Consider the following 23,231-nt stretch of genomic DNA (forward strand, 5'->3'; position numbering starts at 1 on the left):
AATTGTTATGTATTCCTTTTGCAAAATTGTTATGTATTCCTTTTGCAAAATTGTTATGTATTCCTTTTGCAAAATTGTTATGTATTCCTTTTTTCTTAAAAAATGTATTAAGGTATTTTCTCTGTGTGTGCTTTGTATTTCTAATGTTTCAAACTTTTGCAGTTTTGTATAAAAAAAAAAATGTTCTTTATGTACTTGTGAAGGAATAATACCTGTCAAATTTTTCAGTATTCTTTTTCCTTTTTTCGAACTTTTGAAGTTTTATCTCTTTATATTTTTTTTTTTTTTTTTAACAAGAAACTTGGCAGAACGAAGAAGTTGAAATATTAACAGAGGGCGTTATGAAAGCGTTCATTCTTTTGTTTTATTCCTTTTTTTGTTTTATTCCTTTTTTTGTTTTAACCCTTTTTTTGTTTTAACCCTTTTCTTGTTTTAACCCTTTTTTTGTTTTAACCCTTTTTTTGTTTATTTGTTCTTTTTTTTCTTTTTTTTGAATATTTCGAATTTAAGCATTGTGCATGTCTAAAGTGTACTAAAAGAGCAAACAGTTTAAATAACAGGTTTTGCTTTGTTCTTGCCTAGTACATATACTTTTTAACGTGCGTGCATGCATATCTACATGGGCATATATTGCTCATACATATACCTACTATCGCTCCCTTTTTAAATATTTTAACAAAGTTACATTTTCGCCAATTTTTAGTTATAATGTGTTAAAATATTTTTGGATTATTTTTTTTTTTTTTCATTTTTTCATTTTGATTTGTGACAGAGCGGTGAAAAGGTGTAGTACATAAATATTTAGTTCAAGAATAAAAAATTAAAATTTGACAAGAATAAGTGGGAAAAGAAAAATAGGTGGTATTTGCAGTTACGTAGTTATTCAGTTATGCATTTCTTAGGTTTTACATATTTGCAGCTTTGCTTTTTTTTTTTTTTTTTTTTTTATTATTTTACTTTTTTAAGATGATCAACTTTATGCTTATGTTGTAAGATGTTCCTTTCAAAAAATGAAGTTTGTAACGATATTTCACTATTTTTTTTTTTTTTTTGTAGTTTGTTTTTTATCCATTTTTTTACATTATATTTTATGATTAGCACAGTAAAATGGACCTAATTTTATTTCATTTTATTCTATTCTGCTTTACTTTACTTCATTTTTTTTTTTTTTTTTTTTTTCCCTCTCTCTTTTGTATCACATTATAGCATCTTCTTTGCCTTAATAGTCCTTTTAAATAAAAAATTTTTTTGGTTACAACTGTTCAGAATAATGCGCACGAAATTTATTTTACATGTGTCATTATGCTTAACAAAAACTGAAATAACAGCTTTTGTTAACTCTGTTTTACATTATAACAAGTCTATAATTATTTTGGCTATACCATACATATATTTTGCTATCTTTTCGTATTTTTCTTTTTTCTTTTTTTGTACTTATAACAGTCGTTTAGAATTTTGCTAACGTTCCACGGACGTATTTGCAATGTGCACCAAGTTATTTAACAAACAGGAGGGCATATTAAGCGCGTAAAAATGGGTATACATGTGTATGTGTAGTAAATGTGTATGTGTATATGTATGTAAATGTGTATGTGTATTTGTATGTAAATGTGTATGTGTATTTGTATGTAAATGTGTATGTGTATTTGTATGTAAATGTGTATGTGTATTTGTATGTAAATATATATATATATTCGAAGCAGTAAACATATTTACTTTCATTCTGACAGTTTGACTGGGGGCATTTCCCAAAAGGGAAGTCCGCTTAACATACCTGTGTGACAAGCTGATGAAGTTTCAAACACGTAAAGGTGGGAAGTAGGGAAGGGGAGAATATATAGAACAAAAAATAAAATAAAAAGTAAAATAAAATAAAGACTACTAAAATGGTTCCCATATATTATGTATATGCATATATATACATAAATATGTATATACCAAATGTTTTAACTCCAAATTTGAGAAAAAAGGGCAAAAATAATAATATATCCGTTGGTCGAACATTGGTAAAGCATTGGTACCATGTAAGCACATGAGTATATATATTTGTATGCATTCTTATGTATACTTGTTATTATGCTATATGCACTTATGGACCTTTTAAAAAAAAATTGCTAACCTGACAAAGAACAAAAAAGCATACACAACAAAAAATAAAATGAAATGAAATAAAATAAAATGAAATGAAATGAAATGAAATAAAATAAAATGAAATGAAATGAAATAAAATGAAATAAAATGAAATAAAATGAAATAAAGTGAAATAAAATAAAATGATATAAAATAAAATGAAATAAAATAAAGGGGTAAACACTGTTATTTAAAAAAAAAGGCGAAAGAGCTTGATCAGATAAAAAAAAAAAAAAAAAAAAAAAATTAGTCATATAATTAATAAAATCACCACAAAAATGATTAATACGTAAAAAGCAACGAACAAAGAAAAAAAAAAGAAAAAAAGAAAAAGAAAAAGAGAAAAAAAAAAGTGTTATATGTGTAAATTCATATGCTATTCTTTATATAGCAAAAAAGAGAATAATGAGAAGTTATTACAATGCAAAATTACAATAAAATATGTAACTGATTCTAAATATAATAAGGTCCTGCTAATATTATGTATACATAAGTACATACATACATACATACATACATACATACATACATACATACATACATACATACATACATACATACATACATACATACATACATACATACATACATACATACATACATACATACATACATACATATATACATACATACATACATACATACATACATACATACATACATACATACATACATACATACATACATACATACATACATACATACATACATACATACATACATACATACATACATACATACATACATAGTTTTATGACTTGAAGGTTTAACAATTTTTCGTGTTTCATCGGTCATCCCTTCTCCACGATATTATACGTACGTTCAAATGTTTATGTATGTATGCTCATATGTGCTCACATTTTTATGGTAAATGTATATGCGTGAATGCTTTGTCAAGTTTTAATGTTGATGTTTTAAAAATATTTAATAAAAAGCAATAATGGAGTATGAAGCAAGGGAATTAGAGAAAAAGGCAGAGCAACTAAATAAAAAAGGTTTTCTATCGTCTTTTTTTGGAACGGATAATACGGATGAAATAATAAATTGTTACAGTTTAGCTGCGAATAAATATAAACTCTCTCACAAATGTAAAATGCATTTTTTTTTTTTTTTTTTTTTTAAATAAATGAAAATATGTTTAATCAGTATTGAAGCTTCAATTAGCAGCAAATATGTCTATTTCTTAATGCCTTCTAATTGTGACATATTAGTGCATTCTATGGGTTAAGGAGTTCGTGTGCACATGTACATACTCACATACGTAAATACATACATATATATACCCAAGTATGTATATGTGCACGAACGCCTACACATACCCTTTTGATAATCTTTCTATCTGTAGGGAAAGAGGCAAGCTCTTGTATTTTAAAAAATGCGTTATTACATAAAAACAATAACGAGACCAGCTATTGCGCCAATGCATATTTGGAAGCAGGGAACATAGCCAAAAAATACGATAAAATGGGTTACACATATGATACTATATAACATAGAACAACATAAAAGAACAAGACATTACACAGCATAACATGGCATAGCATAACATGACATGACATGGCATAACATGACATTACTCAATATAACATGACATTACATAGCATAACATGACATGACATGACATGACATAACATAACATGACATGACATAACATGACATGACATAACATGACATGACATAACATGACATGCCATTTTTGTTATGTATTATTAATTTTAATGGAGTATTATTTTATTTTATTTTATTTTTTAGAGGCCGTGAAATATATCGAAGAAGCCGTTAATATGTACGCAGCTATTGGCCGGTTTTCCAACTGCGGAAAATGCGAGAAAAATATTGCAGAGATATACGAAGACTTATATGATTATAATAACGCATTGGAATATTACAAAAAAGCGGCTTATTATTTTGAAATGGACGAGTATTCAAAGTAATAAATTGAGCAGAACAAAATGACAAAAAACGAATAGTCGAAAAATAGACGAAAAAAGTCGAAAAATAGACGAAAAAAGTAGAAAAACGGACGCAGAATTAATGAAACAATTCTGACATCCTCATGCGAAAATGCTTCACCCATGCATTACTCTCAAATGTGCCATTTTTATTTGCCTCTGTTAGGTCAATATATACCCAGTGCATTGTGAAATATGCCGAGTTAAATTCGCAGTATAATTACGAATATGAGGAAGCCATATCAGTTAAAAAAAAAATTATAAAAAATAGAATAAAAAATAGAATAAAAAATAGAATAAAAAATAGAATAAAAAATAGAATAAAAAATAGAATAAAATATAAAATGAAATATAAAATAAAATATAAAATAAAATATATAAAATAAAAAATATAAAATAAAATATAAAATAAAAAATAAAGTAAAAAATAAAGTAAAAAATAAAGTAAAAAATGAAGTAAAAAATGAAGTAAAAAATAGAGTAAAAAATAAAGTAAAAAATAAAGTAAAAAATAAAGTAAAAAATAAAGTAAAAAATAAAGTAAAAAATAAAGTAAAAAACAAAGTAAAAAATAAAATGCACTTAAAAGTATTCCTATATACGAAGAATTATGCACACTATAAAAAAATGTACATGTACGTGTGCATGCTAATATGTATGCACATACATATATCCTTATGCATACACAAGACATACATATCTCTTTACCCACATATAGATATTCGAAAAGGAAGCGGAAAAGGCCCTGAAAAGTACACTGTTGCAGTATGGCGCTAGGGATTACTACATAAAAGCAGGAATTTTACATATTGTCACTGGAGATTTAGTTAATGCAAAAATTTCCATAGATAAATATTGTATGAACGATCCGCGTTTTTTAAATTCGAGAGAAAAGAAATTTTTGGATAATATTATGGAAGCAGTTACAGAACAGAATATAGAAGATTTTGAAGAAATTGTTCATGAATATGATCGAATAACCAAATTGGATAACTGGAAAATTCATTTTCTTTATAAAATAAAAGCAAAGTTAAGTGTTGAACCGAATGTTGAATTAACAGCAGATGGTGTCGTAGATTTAACTTAATTTGGCTGTAAAAGGTATAAGTGGTTAGAAAGAAAAAAAAAAAAAAAAAAAAAAAAAAAAAGAGGAATGGGAAGGGGAAGAGGAAGAGGAGAAGTAGTAACAGATTTAGTAGTAGTAGTATAAGTAGTGGTAGTGGAAATTCACAATTTTATGCGCTTTCCCAGATTTAATAATAAGGCTTTAATTAATACACGAGCAAAGATTTATACATATATATGTATAGTATATATATATATGTATAGTATATATATATATGTATAGTATATATATGTATATGTATAGTATATATATATATATATATATACACACATGTGTGTATGTAAATTTTTTTTTTTTAACTACGCATTATATGTTTTTTTTAAAAAATATTTCCAAAGTATTTCCTTTTGTTTTGAATTCATATTTTAAACTTATAAAAAATATATATCTTTTTTTTTTTTTTTTTTTTTTCTTCATTCAAAAACCTTTAAAAAACTTTTAATTAGTTTATAAATTAAACATATTTATAATATTCCTGCTCATTTGTCTTGAGAATTAACAGATAAAAAAACAAAAAAAATTACAAAAAATACAAAAAATACAATAAATACAAAAAATACAATAAATACAAAAAGTACAAAAAGTACAATAAATACAAAAAATACAAAAAGTACAATAAATACAAAAAGTACAATAAATACGAAAAATGCAATAAATACAAAAAATGCAATAAATACAAAAAATACAAAAAATACAAAAAAGCAATTAAAGAATGAAGGGATATACACTACAATCATATTGCACGATCATCGCATTTCTTACAAAAAAAAAAAAAAAATATAAAATAATGCAAGTAACACAAATGACACAAATAAAGTTGGCTTAGAAAAAAATTACATAATGGGAAATCCGCATTTAACAACATATTCACCATTTTTGTAGTTTATACTTTTTCGAAGAACTCGTTCTGAGCATACATTTTCTCCTTTTCATTTTCCATATTATTCTTTTTCAACAATTCTAGGTATACCTGCTGCTGCTCTTTTATTTTTAAGAGACCTCGTTGTATAAGTATTTGCTCTTGTAACTTCTTTTTTAATTCTTCATTGTTTTCTTTACAATATCCTAATTGCTTCTCACTCTTGACCAAGTGTTCGTGTGAGTTGCTATTGTCATATCCATTCTTATCACAACCATTACGATCATGTCTGTTATCACAGCTGTTGTAATCAAAACTACTGTCTTTGTCAATCCTGCGGTTACTCAAAACTGCATCAGACATTGTCTTTTCGTTGAGATCTTTCACAATTTTGTACGTGGCTCCTTTATGTTCATCCGCATAAGAATATTTATAATTGTAATCATCATTAATTATATCACTGTTTACAATTTTATTATGAGGAGGAAATTTTTCACTATTAAAATTTTTAGTCGATATATCTGTGAATAGTATATTTTTTTCGTTTTCACCATTTACGTTCCTAGATGATGAAATGAAGCTTTCTTTTAATATTTTCATTTCATTACATCCACTTGCTTTATTATTTGAATTAGTTTGAAATGGACTTCTTTTCATATTATAATTAGAGTCATAATTTTCTACTACTCTTAAGCTATTTTTTGTATGCAATAATTCAGAGTCGTGTGACATTTTTTTGGATGACTGAGAGAATGAAAATATTTTACCTGAACTGTTGTTCAGGTAATTAAAAGCATTACTATTTTTATTCGAATTGTCAAAATCCATTGCACTTTCTGAGGGGCATATGCCTTTTTCAATTTTACCATGTAGTATACTGAGTGTTGTATTGCGATTGTCTGTTCCTGTTTCGCCTATGCGTTTCCGATACTCAACGTTGCTGCTACTTCGGGGGTAACAATTTTTATGCGCTTCTTCTTCTTCTTCTTCTTCTTCATTCTCATATTCTTCATTATCTTCTTCTTCTTCTTCATTCTCATATTCTTCATTATCTTCTTCTTCTTCATCATCCTCGTTTTCTTCATCATTTTCTTCTTCTTCATCATTCTCATATTCTTCATTATCTTCTTCTTCTTCATCATCCTCGTCTTCTTCATCATTTTCTTCTTCATCATTTTCTTCTTCTTCATAATCTTCTTCTTTTTCATTATTCTCGTCTTTTTCATCATTTTCTTCTTCTTCTTCTTCATCATCCTCTTCTTCTACTTCTTCTTCTTCTTCTTCTTCATTATTCTCGTCTTTTTCATCATTTTCTTCTTCTTCTTCATCATCCTCTTCTTCTACTTCTTCTTCTTCATTATTCTCGTCTTTTTCATTATTCTCATCTTCACCTTCATCATCCTCGTCTTCTTCTTCTTCGTCTTCTTCATAATCTTCTTCTTCTTCATTATTTTCGTCTTCTTCATAATCTTCTTCTTCTTCATTATTCTCGTATTCTTCATCATCCTCGTCTTTTTCATTATCCTCATCTTCACCCTCTTCATCATCTTCACCTTCTTCATCATCTTCACCTTCTTCATCATCTTCACCTTCTTCATCATCCTCGTCTTCCTTTTCAACTTCTTCATCCTCATTTTCTACTTCTTCATCCTCATTTTCTACTTCTTCATCCTCATTTTCTACTTCTTCATCCTCATTTTCTACTTCTTCATCCTCATTTTCAACTTCTTCATCCTCATTTTCAACTTCTTCATCCTCATTTTCAACTTCTTCATCCTCATTTTCAACTTCTTCATCCTCATTTTCTACTTCTATTTCCGTTTCCACCTCTTCCGCTTCTTCTTCATCTCCTTTTATTTGTAACTTTTCTATTTCCTCCTCTTTTCCCTCCTCATCATCCGTTTCTCTTTCCCCCTTCCCCTCTTCCTCCCCTCTTTTAACCTGCCTGTGTTCTTGAAAATATTTCAAATGAAATGGCGAGTTGCTCAAACAAGATAAACGTCCTTGAGATGTTTTACCTTCTTCTATATGTCTATTCCATGAACTGTCGTTTACATCTACTTTGTTTCTTTTCTCGTATGGATTTACCAAGGTGTTAATTCTTTTTCGTTTGAGGATGGAGTTATCTGTTAGTGTTTCTACAGCGAAGTCATAATTTTTGCAAATTTCTTCATTTTTGTAATTTTCTATATTTATCAGTTTGTTGTAATCCTTAAAATTTTGATCAAATGGAGGAGTAGAATAATCCCCAATATATTTTATTTTATTTATATTATTTTTCATTTTCGAGCATTCAGAAGAGTTAATCTGATTATTATGCACCAAGGCATGTTTACTAATAATTTGTTGTGTATGCAACTGCTTATTCGTACATACACTGAGTGGTATAACTTTTCCTTCATTTGTAAAATTATTGTTCATAAAAATATTTTGGTTGAACGGTTCTTCCATTTTATTTGATGCCATTTTACCCGATAAGTCAATGGACTTCCTCTCTGATATATCTGTTGAATATTGGTCTTGGTACGTTTCGACTCTACCTTTTTTTAGTTCTTCATAATTCAGATGTTTAGGAGTTACTTCATCATATTCATGTGTGGTTTCACTACGTTTATCCGCTTCTTGTCGAGTGATGCTACTTTTACGTACTTGTTGGATGCCACTACATCTGTCCGCTTCTTGTCGAGTGATGCTACTTTTACGTACTTGTTGGATGCCACTACATCTGTCCGCTTCTTGTCGAGTGATGCTACTTTTACGTACTTGTTGGATGCCACTACATCTGTCCGCTTCTTGTCGAGTGATGCTACTTTTACGTACTTGTTGGATGCCACTACATCTATCCACTTCCTGTCGAGCAGCATTTGCATCTATTGTAGTGACACTATTGTAGTAAAAATCTTTGCGTACATGATCATTTTCCACATTATGGTTAGACGTATTTAACGAATTTCCACTTAAACATTTTTTCATTTCGTTTTGTTTATTTGTATTAATAAGTTTATCTTCTCTGTTACAATAGTGTAAGCTATTTCTGGACACAAGTATTTCTTCTTTATCTTCGGAAATGCTTCTATTAACGTTAAAATTAAGAGGGTTGGTCTGTAAGAAATCCGTTTGATCGGGTTGAGCCCCTCCAGCTGCATGCCCATTAGAATTTTTGCTAATACTATGGTTATCATCACTGTTACAACTACTTCTGTTGCTATTGTAAGTGCTACCTCTTCTCTTGTCGTTATTGTAAGTACTACCTGTACGCCTATCGTTATTGTAAGTACTACATGTACTCCTATCGTTATTGTGAGTACTACCTGTACTCCTATCGTTATTGTGAGTACTACCTGTACTCCTATCGTTATTGTAAGTACTACCTCTACTCTTGTCATTATTGTGAGTACTACCTGTACTCCTATCGTTATTGTAAGTACTACCTGTACTCCTATCGTTATTGTAAGTACTACCTGTACTCCTATCGTTATTGTGAGTACTACCTGTACTCTTGTCATTATTGTGAGTACTACCTGTACTCCTATCGTTATTGTGAGTACTACCTGTACGCCTATCGTTATTGTAAGTACTACCTGTACTCCTATCGTTATTGTGAGTACTACCTGTACTCCTATCGTTATTGTAAGTACTACCTGTACGCCTATCGTTATTGTAAGTACTACCTGTACGCCTATCGTTATTGTAAGTACTACCTGTACTCCTATCGTTATTGTGAGTACTACCTGTACTCCTATCGTTATTGTGAGTACTACCTGTACTCCTATCGTTATTGTAAGTACTACCTCTACTCTTGTCATTATTGTCACTGTTACTTCTACTCATGTCGTTATTGTAAGTACTACTTCTACTCCTGATTACATCGTTACCCACATCGTTTCCGTTCTTTACATAGGGTAACTCGTTCACGTGATAAATGGCGCTTTCCTTGCTCAGAGGAATAGATGAAGGACTGTATGTATTTCTTTTTTCCGTTCCTTTTAAGTTTGAAAAAGGGAATGAAATGCCGATGTTGTTGTCCCGCTCCTGATGCCGCTCTTTTCTGTAGTTTATTCCCATTCCTTTTCCCTTAGTAGATGTGGTAAGATGAATACTATTATTTGGAGAGAATATCGTATTATTTATGCCCAAAATGGTACTTTTACTTGTACCATTTTTCTGTTTATATCTTACAAAAGGAATTAATGAATGATGAAAGTTATGCCCTTGTGCGATGGGGATAATTTTTTTATTTGCTTCTTTAACGGCATTGTATGAATCATTTTTCCACGAATTCAGTTGAAGTGCGTTTCGATAATTTCCCGTTGAACAAATAGGCGCATTACTACTTACCATTTTCGTTGTTCCATAATTTGAGCTGTGTCTAAACCAGTTCTGCCTCTCATTTTTGGTTCCCTCACGGTCGCTATTAACACTGCTATTCGAATTGCTGTTTCTTATGACATTCGCATTATCACGTCTATCATTAACACTGCCATTTCTTCTACCATTACTATTATAACCTATTCCGAAAAAGCTTAAAATCATGCTAGCATAAGATTTTTTACAGTTATTCTTTTCTCCCGAGATGTTAGAAGTAGAATCTTTGCGTAAAACGTTTCCGCTCCTTTTATGTACATTTGTAGAAGCAGCATTACAGATTCTCGAATTTTTTTCCGTTCCTCTGTAGATGTTCATGGTGTCCCTTCGATAATTTTTGCTACCATTTTTATGATAGTTCGTATAACCCCGATTATTGCCATCGTCCCGATCATCTACATAACCCCGATCATTTCCATCATCCTGGTCATCCGCATAACCCCGATCATTTCCATCATCCTGGTCATCCGCATAACCCCGATCATTTCCATCATCCTGGTCATCCGCATAACCCCGATCATTTCCATCATCCTGGTCATCCGCATAACCCCGATCATTTGCATCATCCCGATCATCTGCATAACCCCGATCATCCGCATAACCCCGATCATTGTCATCTCCCGGATCGTCCTCATCACTCCTATCGTTCTTGTTGCCCAAACCTTCACCCCCTTTTTTATCTTCTCCCTTCCGCTCAGTTACAATATCATGCTTATGAGAAAACGCACAAACATTCAAACAGTTGTTCAGAGGACTACTCTGTAAAATTTCATGCTTCATACCACAATTGAAATTTCTCATTCTCATACAATTTGAGGTTGTTCGATCACCTGCAAAATTTATATTATGACGTTTGAAATAATTGTATACATTTTGGAAAACTTTGTTTGTTACAAGATGACTAGGATGTTTGGTTAGTCCTTTCCCCGTGTTCGTAGAAGAAATGGTAATATCTTTACCACTCGGGTAAGGTAAGTACTGATTTTCATTTGTATTTTTCACAAAATTGACATTGTTGAAGTATAATTCATTTGACGAGAAATTATTTGCATCAACCAGTTTTGTTTGTTGTCTATTGAACTCATTAATATCACTATCCGGTTTGTAAAGATTATAGTCACTTGTAAAGAAGCGTACCTTATTCTCTTTGTTATCAATGAATGGTGGCTGATTTTTCATGTGAGAAGTAAATGATCGACGATCTTTGTTCTCTGTTCCTTGTTCTGTCAAAATGTTCAGAGCAGGGTCCTCTTTACTGCCATCCTCTTTTTTACCCTCATTTTTAGAAAAATATTTCATGTTAGAATCATCCAAGGGTGTATTACAATTACTAAGACTGTGTATGTATTTACTTTCTAAATTAAACCAATCTGTATTTCTTTTATGCACATTGTATACTTCATGAGTACCATTATGGACGTAACTCTTTTTTTTAGAAAAAGAATTGACATCATTCGTAAGGAAAATATTGTTACATCTAACTATAGGAGAGCAGATAGGATTTCTTATATCAAAATGGTTCTTACTTATACAACTTGTGTTGGTAATTTGACTACATTCTTTTGTTCCACCTTTAAGTGATATATCTTCATTCAATTCGTAAACTTCCTGTATTTCATAAGAGTTAAAATTTTTTCTGTTTTTATCTTGTATCTGATCTAATTTTAGTTTCGGTATAGCTATTTTATTTTTTATCATTACAAAATCATTATGAAAGGCTGGAATGGAAGACGAATTCATTTTTTCCTTTTTTTTATGCTCCTCCTTTGTAAAGTGTGTGGGTAAAATGGGATAACTATAAGTTGTCGATCTTCTATTCATTTCATCTTCGTTTCCTTTATTTATTGAATATACGTCATTGTTAAGCGGTACATCGTTAAGCGGTACATCGTTAAGCGGTACATCGTTAAGCGGTACGTCGTTAAGCGGTACATCGTTAAGCGGTACATCGTTAAGCGGTACATCGTTAAGCGGCACATAGTTCAGCAGTGCACCGTTGTGATGTGTCTTACACATATCGTCATATTGCTTCTTACACATATGATTGTTAATGTTTTCCTTACCATCCTCACTACTGTTATTATGACTATACGGTACTTCATCAATCCTTTTAGTTTTCATAGTGGGGTGCATATATGAATGCTCATCCTTATATGAATTGGGACCAGTGGTTAGACTACTCTGCTTCCTTGTATTTCCATATATACCTCTACTATGGTTAATATTGCTTGTATTAAATATTTTTTGACATTCATTGTTTAAAATTTGTTTTTTGAAAATATGATTTCCTGACTTGTTTACATCTACAAATGAATTGTCATTATGATATGTCATCATGCGTTTGTACAAATCATTTGTATTGTTTCCTGAGGATATGTTATACCCACTTATAGTACTCTGCTTTTTTAATCTTTTCACCTTCTCTGTTTTGCCAGAAGAGAATGGAGAGTACCCATCTATACGCGCTCTTGCGCGGTTTAGCGGTTTTATTTGGTTTTCCAAGTTGTCCTTAACTTCATCTGCTATATAGTCCGCTTGTTCGTCCAGCAATGCATCCGCTTCTTCATCAGCCGGTACTTCGTCCCCTTTGGGTTCATCTCCTTTCCATAAAAGAACATTATTATGGATGCACATACTTTTTAAGCAAGAAATATGTTCCGCTTCTTCCTCGCTTGATGTTGCTTTAAGCTTTTCTATGCATTCTTTTTTTCCCCTATTAACAAGGTCATCATTCCACTCCTCTTCAACGCAATCTTGTTCATACGATTTTAAATTAGTGGTGCTTTTCTGTGAATTACCCATATGCGTATTCAAGCAGCCCATTCTGCTCTTTACACCAGTAAAAAAATTATGATCGTTTTCTAGATGGTTATTACTATACCCATTGCTATAACTGTGTTGTCCTTCTTTCTCATTTTGATTTCCATTTTGGATTATATCATAATTACCTTGACTTCTAAAAACATTTTTAACCCTTCTGTTATTCCCTTTTCTGAATGGGTTATTAATACTTATGTTATTACTATATTTTTCATTACCTGACTTGTTCAGGCTACATAAATTATCACATACATTTTGCTCATAATTATATGAGAAATTATTATTAAAAGTAGGACATTTGTTCGTATTTATATTTGCGCAGTCATTAGAGGTATTGAGTTTTTTACTTTTACTAATTAAAAAATCATCTGGGATAAGTAAGAACTGCTCTTCCTTCGTATGTATGTATCCTTGTTGTGTTACAGGAAACTCGGAAGAATAAAATTGACTCTCTGTATATCCTATGGCTTTGTCTCGTTTAGGAACGTTTATTAGTATTTCAAAAATTTTGGGCGCATTTTCACCGCTATTTTTTCCTGACCCATTCTTACTATTACGATTGCTACTATAATTGCTACTATAATTACTACTTTCATTACTATTATCATTATTATTATCATTATTATTATCATTTCTGTTGTACTTTTCAGAATCTTCATAAGTTTTGTGGTCTCTGATTTTGTCTAACGGCATTTTATCTTCCTGTTGTAGGGAAGTCTTCGGCCTGTCAGTAACCTTGACTAGCTGCTTCGTAACAACATGTGGACTTCTATTTCCATTTGGGCTGCTACTACCATGTGTACGCTTAACGAGATGAGTACTAGGGTAGATATTAGAGGGACGAGGTTGATCCTCACTCATATTTTTTGCACATACCCGACGTGCACTATCGATATGCACATCCCATTTTTCCCCCCAGTTTTCCTTGTCGTTTACCCCTTCTCCTCTAAACACTTTAGCGTAGTAGTCATTACCGCAATAGAATCCCTTTTTGTAGTAGACATTGTAATCGTCCTCTAGATCGTCGTCTGAAAAAGTATCGGTCAAGTTGTCCACGTTATTGTAGTTTCCATTACAGTCTTCCTTTGACTCACTTTCATATAAAGTTCGTTCCTTAATTTTTTTTTTTTTTTTTTTTTTTTTTTTATTACCCCCTTTCGCATTATTACAATGGGTATGTTTTGAGGGATATGTCATCGAACTATTCTTCCTTTTCAACTTTTGGAAATGAACGTCTTTCGAGTTACTATAATTTCTTAAGTTTTTAATCCACGAGTAATTTTCATTTAATGAGTCTATATGATACAAATCGAACTTTTTATTTATTGAAAATTCTTTTATATCTTCTACAGAATTATCTTTATTAAGTATGGATTCCCACAATCTGTCGAACACCATATCGTTATTTTCTTCTTCCATGTTATCGTTACTCTGAGCTTTATTCGACCAGTGTACCATACCAATACCACCAATACCACCAATACCACCAATACCACCAATACCACCAATACCACCAATACTGCTAATCGCGCTAACGTCTCCAATCCTGCTAAGCTGTTTTAATTTTTCCCTTGTAGTTTTGTTACATTCCGAAAAAGCTCTCCTTGAATTGCTAATAGTGGTACTCTTCTTATTCTTCATGCTATTAGCTGCCTTTTCACTGTATCTTCTTTTCTGTAAATTTTTTTGAGCACTCAAAATTTTAATAAAGGAAGAAACAGTGTGCCTCTCGAAATTTGGAATGACCTTATTTGTATGTGGTTGAATTTCTTTTTTCAATTTAAAACATCCCTTTCCTAGAAAGTTTTGTCCTCTGCAAGTTTCATATACTAATTCAGATATATTAGTAAAATTACACGTAGTTGATAATTTCTTTAAATTTTTATCATCTACATTTTTTGTCAAAAGGTTGTTATATTCCTTTGTGTCACGTCTGGTAGACAACTTATCATTCACTTTAGAATTTATGTTTTCAAATTTTTTTTTTAATTTTACAGGGGAGTTATTCATTGGTATATCTTTTGCTAATTTTAATTGTGTGTTTTTCATATTCATATTTGAATTAGTCTTCTCCTTTTCCGATAAGCACCAAAAGGAGCTACGTTTCCCTTGCTCATTATTCGGGTGTTCCTTATCGTTATCATAGAAATAGAGGCACCTGCCCTTCCCACCGCTGTTCATACGGTTGTTGTTATTACGTCCATCATTGCTATTACATATACTATTATTATTACTATTACATCTACCAGTACTATTACATCTACCAGTACTATTACATCTACCAGTACTATTACATCTACCATTACTATTACTTCCACTACTATTCCTATTATTTTGAGGACTATTGTCATAGAACTGACCCTTATAATTCACTATTCGCGGCGGGTTCACGTTTTTCCCTTGTCTTAGTTTGTTCTCTTCACGTAGTCTACTAATCTTCGTCATTCTTTTTCTATTCCCTCCACTGATTACAAATGGTTGTTCTTCAATGTAAGGGACAGGATGTTCCTTTTCAATTTCCCCTTTTGCATCTTCAACAAAGGTAACACTATTTTTCGTATTTACAAAATTAGACAAAGCATTATACTGTTTTGCTGTTCCTTTGGTAAATGTAATATGCCTATCCTTAAAAATGATTTCACTGTTTTTCTTTTTTTTTCTATCTGGTACAGTATGTGAACGAATAGTTTTATTTGAATCCTGTTTTGTATGTATACTCTTTCTATGTACTACTTTTTCATTTGTGCTACCATTACATGATTTTTGTTTTAAATTTTTTATATACTCCTTTTTTCTTAACACTAATTCATCAGCTGATTTTTGATAAATATAAGGAACATTGCTCCAATTTTTACATTTTCGAATTTTTTCAATTTTATCAATTTCCACTTTTAGTAGATATGTTGCTGCTGAAAGAGGTATATTGTTCAGTCCTTGTATTTCTTTTATCAATTTTTGACAATTTAAAAAATTATTAATTAACGTATTTCTCTGTACCATATCTATGTTGTCCTTACTACTATACTTTGTTGATATACAACTTTTCGCTCTTTGTTTCTTTTCCTCTTTTAGGATGTCCCTTTTATTTTTAACTAACTCGACTATATTATTATGTAGACTCATCTTGGACTCATGAGACGGCTATGTTCATCTATACGCGAAAGGGAGGGGAGAACGCATGTATTTACACATATACAAATATATACATATATATATTTATACATGTACATTTTAATACACCTATACGTATATTTTATATTTTTCTCCCCTCACCCTTATATATGTGAGACAAGCATCAGAGCAAAGGTTGAATGGTTACTCCTCGTAAGGGGGATCGTTAGGAGGTGCACGCTTAAGAACTGTTGACAAGCACAGGCATATAAAAAAAAAAAAAAGAAAAAGAAAAAAAAATTCAATTTTTAAAATACGAACAGGAGAGAGAAGTAACACATGTTTATTATTATACTGTGTTCAGTGTTTCCTTATTTTGGTATTATCCCTTTTATATTATTAGTGTTTTGGCATTATTTTATTTTTCCCCCTTTTTCTCTTCTACCTTATACACGAATAGCCGTAAGCAGCACATAAACAACCTTGCAGACTATATCTTGCAGGGTTAGCGTTAAAAAAAGGCAAACAGACAAAAGAGCAGAAGAGCAGAAGAGCAGAGGAGCAGAAGAGCAAATTAACAAATGAACAAATGGACAATTGAACGAATTGACAAATCGTCAGATAAGACACAAATACGCAAACGCACGAAAAATACTAGCGTTGTAATGGTACTTGTTCAAATTACAACTAATAAAATGTGTATCCTTCCCAAATAAAAAAAATAAAAAAAAATTTGCATACACATGATACACAAATAATAATATTTATATGAAATACTTTTTCAATTTCAGTAATATTTAAAAATTAAAAAAAAAAAAAAAATAATAATTGTACATGGTAAGTTTAAATAAAAAATTAAAAAAAAAAAAAAATAATAATTGTACATGGTAAGTTTAAAAAAAAAACAAAAAAAAAAAAAAAAAAAAAAAAAAAAAAAAAAAGAAAAAAAGAAAAAAGAAAAAAGAAAAAAGGAAAAAGAAAAAAAAAAAAAAAAAAAAAAAAAATGTTTACTCTTAGCATATGGACATATGGACGGGTGTACATATGCCTTAATGCACTTTTTTTTCTTCTTTTTTTTTCTAATTACATTTTGAATGGTAAATGTGTTAAAATAATAGTTTTTAAAGGATGCTCCTGTTTATTTATGTACTATTAATACTTCTCATTTATATTTCTCATCCATAATTTAAATTTGACTGGTGAACAGAATAGACAGCAAAGGGAAGACTGTTACCGCAGGGGTAATACCAAGAATAGCACGAATATATAGTTTTAGTGTTTTGGTGTTTTGGTGTTTTGGTGTTTTGATGTTTTGCTTTATTTTGCTATTTTACCATTTTATCATTCTGTTATGTTGTCATTTTTCCATTTTGCATTTATTATTATTATTTTCTTTTTTTTTTTAATTTTTGTATATACAAGTAATGAAGATACGGCCTCAAATAAAGGCATAAAAAAAAAAAAAAATTAATCCGTGAAATATACGAGTACTCGCGGACATAAGCAACGAATGAGTTGGATTAGGGTATAATGAAAACAGCTCTCATATGTAATACATTTTTTTTTTTTTTTTTGAGCATATTTAACCCATTTTCTTAACTTCTTTTGTTTTGTACGTATGTACATGTGTATATATGCGTATATATGTACGTATATGTATGCGTATATATGTACGTATATGTATGTGTGTATGTATGCGTATATATATTCGTGTATGTATGTGTGTATATATGCGTGTATGTATGTGTGTATATATGCGTGTATGTATGTATATTCGTTTGCATATGCGCATGTACGTATAATTCTGTCACTTTCGTACTCATATGGATACAAGTATTTCGTAAAGGAACAAATTCAACATATTTATTCTCCCGCAAAATGAGAATGCACTTGTTTGCAGTTTATAAAAAGGTATACAGAGAGGTAGCCACATAGATATATATGCATATGTTTTACATTTACATATGTTTTACATTTACATATGTTTTACATTTACATATGTTTTACATTTACATATGGCATACATAAACATATGGCATACATAAACATATGTCATACGTACACATATGTCATACGTACACATATGTCATACATGTATATAAGCCACATATGTACATAAGTCATATATATATATATATATATCTATATATACATATATATGTACATTTACGTGTCGCCTTAACTGTTTTAGCTGTATCATTTTGTACATATTGTTAAATGCTCCTTACAGTGAAGAAGACATGACAATAAAACGCAAGAAATGGTAAAAAAAAAAAAAAAAAAAAAGGCTTAAAGTTCAATGAAAATGGAGCACAATTTAAAAGGGCGTTACAGGTAATGTTCGTAATGTAAGAACAATGTATGTAAAATATTAGTTAAGCATAATCAAAAACAAGAACAAGAACAAAAAAAAAAAAAAAAAAGAAAAAGATAACTCGTATGAATGTCCAATATTGCTAGTTAAATGCACTTCTTTTGAAGGGGGTAATCTTGTAGTTGGCGCAAGAGATTGTAGAGAAGAAAACAATACTCTATTTTGTAACATATATGCACATGCACACGTACATACATATATACATACATATATACATACATATATACATACATATATACATATATATATATACAAAGTCACATGCCCATGTACATATGCAGTATCAAAAGAATGACTGAGAATTTGAAAAACAACTGCGTTAAATAAGCTTAATTAAGAGCACAACAATATGCTTAGGTATTTCTTAAGAAAACTATTTAAGGTGAAGCAAAAAAATGGCATACACATGATAATACACGAAACGGGTATTTTAAATACTTAGGAAAAAAAAAAAAATATAGTTACACAAATGTGCTTAAAAGGAAGGAAAATATCAACATGTGCATGTGCAAATAAAATTTTATAAACATGAAAACATTTTTTTAAAGTGTGGTCTATTTCAAAATAAAATATACAATTTTTCTGAGACTGTTCATCCCTACAAATCCTCAATTATATCATGTAAGAAAAATACAAGAAAATATACATATAATGTTAACTGTAATATGCTAGCCGTGTTAATTATGTGTTATGTGTTATGTGTACCCGGTTTGTCCTTTGTAAAATGTGATAAGGTGGAGGGGGGGGTATACTCAAAACGAAATTCGAAACTTCATTTTGTAAACGTATCCAGCGAAATGGGTTAAAAGAGTTACTCATGAAATACTCACTATTATATCCGCTTTAATTTAATTTTATTGTTTCGTTTTTTTTTTTCTTTTTTTTTTTTTTTCCTTTTTTTTTTTTTCCTTTTTTTTTTTTTTTTTTTTTTTTTTTCCTTTTTTTTTTTTCCTTTTTTTTATTCCTTTTTTTTTTTTTTGTTTATCTCAAATTGTAAAAAAAGGAGCATATAAAAGTAAAAAAGGGAAAGCACCTTTAAATAATTTAAACGAAACAAATTTGTTAATGCTGAACAAATTAATAGGTGTGGGTGAGGTAGATCAACAGTTATAAGCTAGGTGCAAAAGTACGATTATGTAAGTATGTATGTATGCATTGAATGAGCATAAAAAGGAAGAAATTAAAGGTTAACGGGTTTATAAAAATAAATTAAAGGCCAACAAGGTATGCACCTATTATTATATACTTACAAACATACAAAAATAAATAAACATGCATATGCATACATATACTTACATATAACCCAATAATGTTTGGCTTTTTTTGTATGTAAAAAGGGAGAGTCCTTCAGAAGAAAATCGGTGTTATGCCTTGTGTTATTCATAATTTAACAAATTTATAAAAAAAAAAAAAAAAATGTTACCCCAAATGAGCCATAGCCATTTCACTGTTATGCCTTATATTTTAAATCATCGTTGAATGGCTTATTGGTTTCATTCTACCACAGATATGAACTGCGTATATATAAGCATATATATGTACGTATGTATTTGTATATGTATATATTTATGTAGCTCTATCACTGTGCATATTTTCAATTTTTATGGTTATTCGTAGAAATTAGAAAAAGAGAGAATGAAATATAAGAAAAGCGTAAAGAAGGATAATGGTATAAACTGAAGATTTCTCTCGATTTAGTTGTTTGTACCCCTTCTCTTTTTTTTTTTTTTTTTTTTTTATTTATTTATGCTTCACCATATCGTTCTTTGGCATCAGCATTGCTGTAGATATCATAGAGGCAAATATATATATTTATATGCACAAATATATAAATACATGTACATATGTATATATGTGTAACGCATGTATGAACGTGCCCCGGTGTGCTTATATATGCGCGATATAGGTTAACGTGAACCATTTTAGTGCATACTTGCATTATGCCAATAAGTCTGACATAAAGAATGAAACTTTTACTTTTGGTGAGTATAATATACATAAATTATTTTTCCAAAATATGGGGTTACATAAGTACAGTAAAAATACACAATTTGAATAGCATTTTAAATAAGAGGATAATAAGTACTCGTAGGGTTAATATTGTAAAACTCAATTTACAAAATGACAACAATAATTATGATAATAATAAAAGATTTTTTAATAATAGACCAGTAGTAGGTGAAAAATCACTAAATAAAATTACCTTAATTGGACGAGTTGGATGTGAACCAGACATAAAAATTTTAAATGGAGGAGATAAAGTAGCTACGTTTAGTTTAGCAACAAATGAATTCTGGAGAGATCGAAATACAAATGAATTAAAATCGAAAACAGATTGGCATAGAATAGTTGTTTATGACCAGAATATAGTAGATCTGGTGGATAAATATTTAAGAAAAGGAAGAAGAATATATGTACAAGGGTCATTACATACAAGGAGATGGTTTGGTAATGATTTAAATAATCAACCAAAACAAATAACTGAAATAGTTTTGTCCTATAACAGAGGAGATTTAATATTTTTAGATGATAGACGTAATTTTATGACACGAAACCCACCAAATATACAATATAGTGAAAATCAAAATATAAATAATGAGAACATAAATAAAAATTCAAATAACAGTGTGGATATTATGCCTCAAACGGATGATAACAATAAAAGTGATAGCCCAAATGATTTTGCACACGCCCTAGACGATGGTGCTAATAACTTTGAGGGGATGGATGAAGACCTTGACAAGGAGGGGATATACGACAAAATGAATACTCAGGAGTTCGATGAGTAATCGGGGGAGAAAACCCACGTGGATATGTGTACATTAGGATGTATGTACATGGGTATCATGTAGCTTGCTTGTTCATATTTTTTTTTTTTTTTTATTTGCACCCTCACTACAGCTAGCTTATAACAATAAAAAAAATGCACACATTTCCGGCTTGCATACAACTTGTGTGTGTGCATTTTGTTCACCATTTAATTTCCAAAAATTTGAATAATGCAGCAGCTAAATGTTATGCAAGAATAAATGTTTGCGTCAATGCCCCTTTTGTTCGTAAATTAATGTTCCTGTTAGTAAGTTAAATTTGATACATAAACATATGAACATACATAATTTTTACCATTTTTTAGCGCGAAAATAATTATGTACTGTTCATAAAAAAATAACTTTTTAGCTAGCACCTGCTATGCGGAATTTTCTTTTTTTTGTTTTTTTGCTATTTTTATGTTCCTATGCAAAAATACAAATGTAAACTAAAATTCGTGTATACGTATAGAAGACATGCGTATATGTGTATATAGATATATGGCTTCTTCCCCTTTTTTTTTTTTTTTTGTCTCAACTGTGAAGTATTTTAAAAATTTTAAGCATAAATGTTTAAAAATGTATGAGCATGTTTAAAAATGTATGAGCATGTTTAAAAATGTATGAGCATGTTTAAGAATGTATGAGCACGTATAAAAATGTATGAACATGCATAAAAATGTATGAGCATGTATAAAAATGTATGAGCATGCATAAAAATGTATGAGCATGTATAAAAACATATGAACATGCATAAATATGTATGTGAATGCATAAAAATTTATGTAAATGCATAAAAATTTATGTAAATGCATAAAAATGCATAACTATCTTCTTAAACATTTTAAAAAAACAACATTATTGTGTTGCCATAATTTGGGGAAAATAACTTTTATAGAATTAGCACAGTCGTTGTGCCTTCCTTGACATACACACACATATAATTACATGCAAACTCTCACTGATCTTCACACATGTGCAATTTTATGCCTATTCATTAGCAATACAGTTTCGACGCACCTATATGAACGTGTTAAGGAAAATAAGGAGAATTAGGAAAATATTTTATTAAAAATGTTTGCAAAGAGTTAATGTAATTATGATAAAACAAAATGCAACGTGTTATGCACTTTCTTATTGCAAAAGTATGCAATGTTCAATGGACTTGAAAAAACTCAAAAAAATAGGTAAATGGATAAATAGGTACATAAATGCGCGGATAAATAAATGAACAGATAAATAAATAAACGGGGAAATAAATGAGTGGGTAAAAAAACAAATAAGTTTAACATGACAATTCTTCATAAATGCACATGTACCTTAAAATATAGATCTGTAATTAAAAAAAAATAATAAATAAGGCCTATTCACAGTGGCATAACCATATGTACATAACAACAAAAATGAAAGCATGAAAAACGTGTTAATCGTAGAAAGGATTAACAAATAGCATGAAAATAACACAAAAGAGTAACACAGTTCGTTAAATGTTTGTAATATCCCGCTTTTTTTTTTTTTTTTTCCTTTTTTTTTAAGAGTTTGCAAAAACAAAACAGTAACCCCCACCCAGTTTTTTATTCACGCATGAGTGCCGAGTGTAAAACTTATTCCTCTCTAAGGTGACAATATCCAAACATTCACTTGCTACCCCTCTTCGACTGTTAATGCTTATCTTGTTGCAGTGTTA

The 23,231-nt window shown here is 30.1% G+C and overlaps 3 protein-coding genes across 3 annotated transcripts; 2 read left to right on the forward strand and 1 right to left on the reverse strand.

Moving 5' to 3' along the window:
* Positions 1 to 3,070: 3,070 nt before the first annotated feature.
* Positions 3,071 to 5,169, forward strand: MKS88_001631 (alpha-soluble NSF attachment protein; the record flags this gene model as incomplete). The annotated part of the gene is made up of 5 exons (XM_067214576.1): positions 3,071 to 3,218; positions 3,476 to 3,598; positions 3,883 to 4,060; positions 4,249 to 4,327; positions 4,801 to 5,169. 5 exons carry the CDS (start codon positions 3,071 to 3,073, stop codon positions 5,167 to 5,169), a joined length of 897 nt encoding a protein of 298 aa, XP_067074519.1.
* A 922-nt stretch (positions 5,170 to 6,091) lies between these two features.
* Positions 6,092 to 16,375, reverse strand: MKS88_001632 (uncharacterized protein; the record flags this gene model as incomplete). Its single annotated transcript, XM_067214577.1, has 1 exon — positions 6,092 to 16,375. The coding sequence occupies one exon, from the start codon at positions 16,373 to 16,375 to the stop codon at positions 6,092 to 6,094; it is 10,284 nt and encodes a 3,427-aa protein (XP_067074520.1).
* A 4,326-nt stretch (positions 16,376 to 20,701) lies between these two features.
* On the forward strand, positions 20,702 to 21,526 carry MKS88_001633 (single-stranded DNA-binding protein; the record flags this gene model as incomplete). The annotated part of the gene is made up of 1 exon (XM_067214578.1): positions 20,702 to 21,526. The coding sequence occupies one exon, from the start codon at positions 20,702 to 20,704 to the stop codon at positions 21,524 to 21,526; it is 825 nt and encodes a 274-aa protein (XP_067074521.1).
* Between the last annotated feature and the right edge of the window lie 1,705 nt (positions 21,527 to 23,231).

The sequence above is a fragment of the Plasmodium brasilianum genome, chromosome 6, assembly GCF_023973825.1.
Source record: "Plasmodium brasilianum strain Bolivian I chromosome 6, whole genome shotgun sequence".
NCBI lineage: Eukaryota > Apicomplexa > Aconoidasida > Haemosporida > Plasmodiidae > Plasmodium > Plasmodium brasilianum.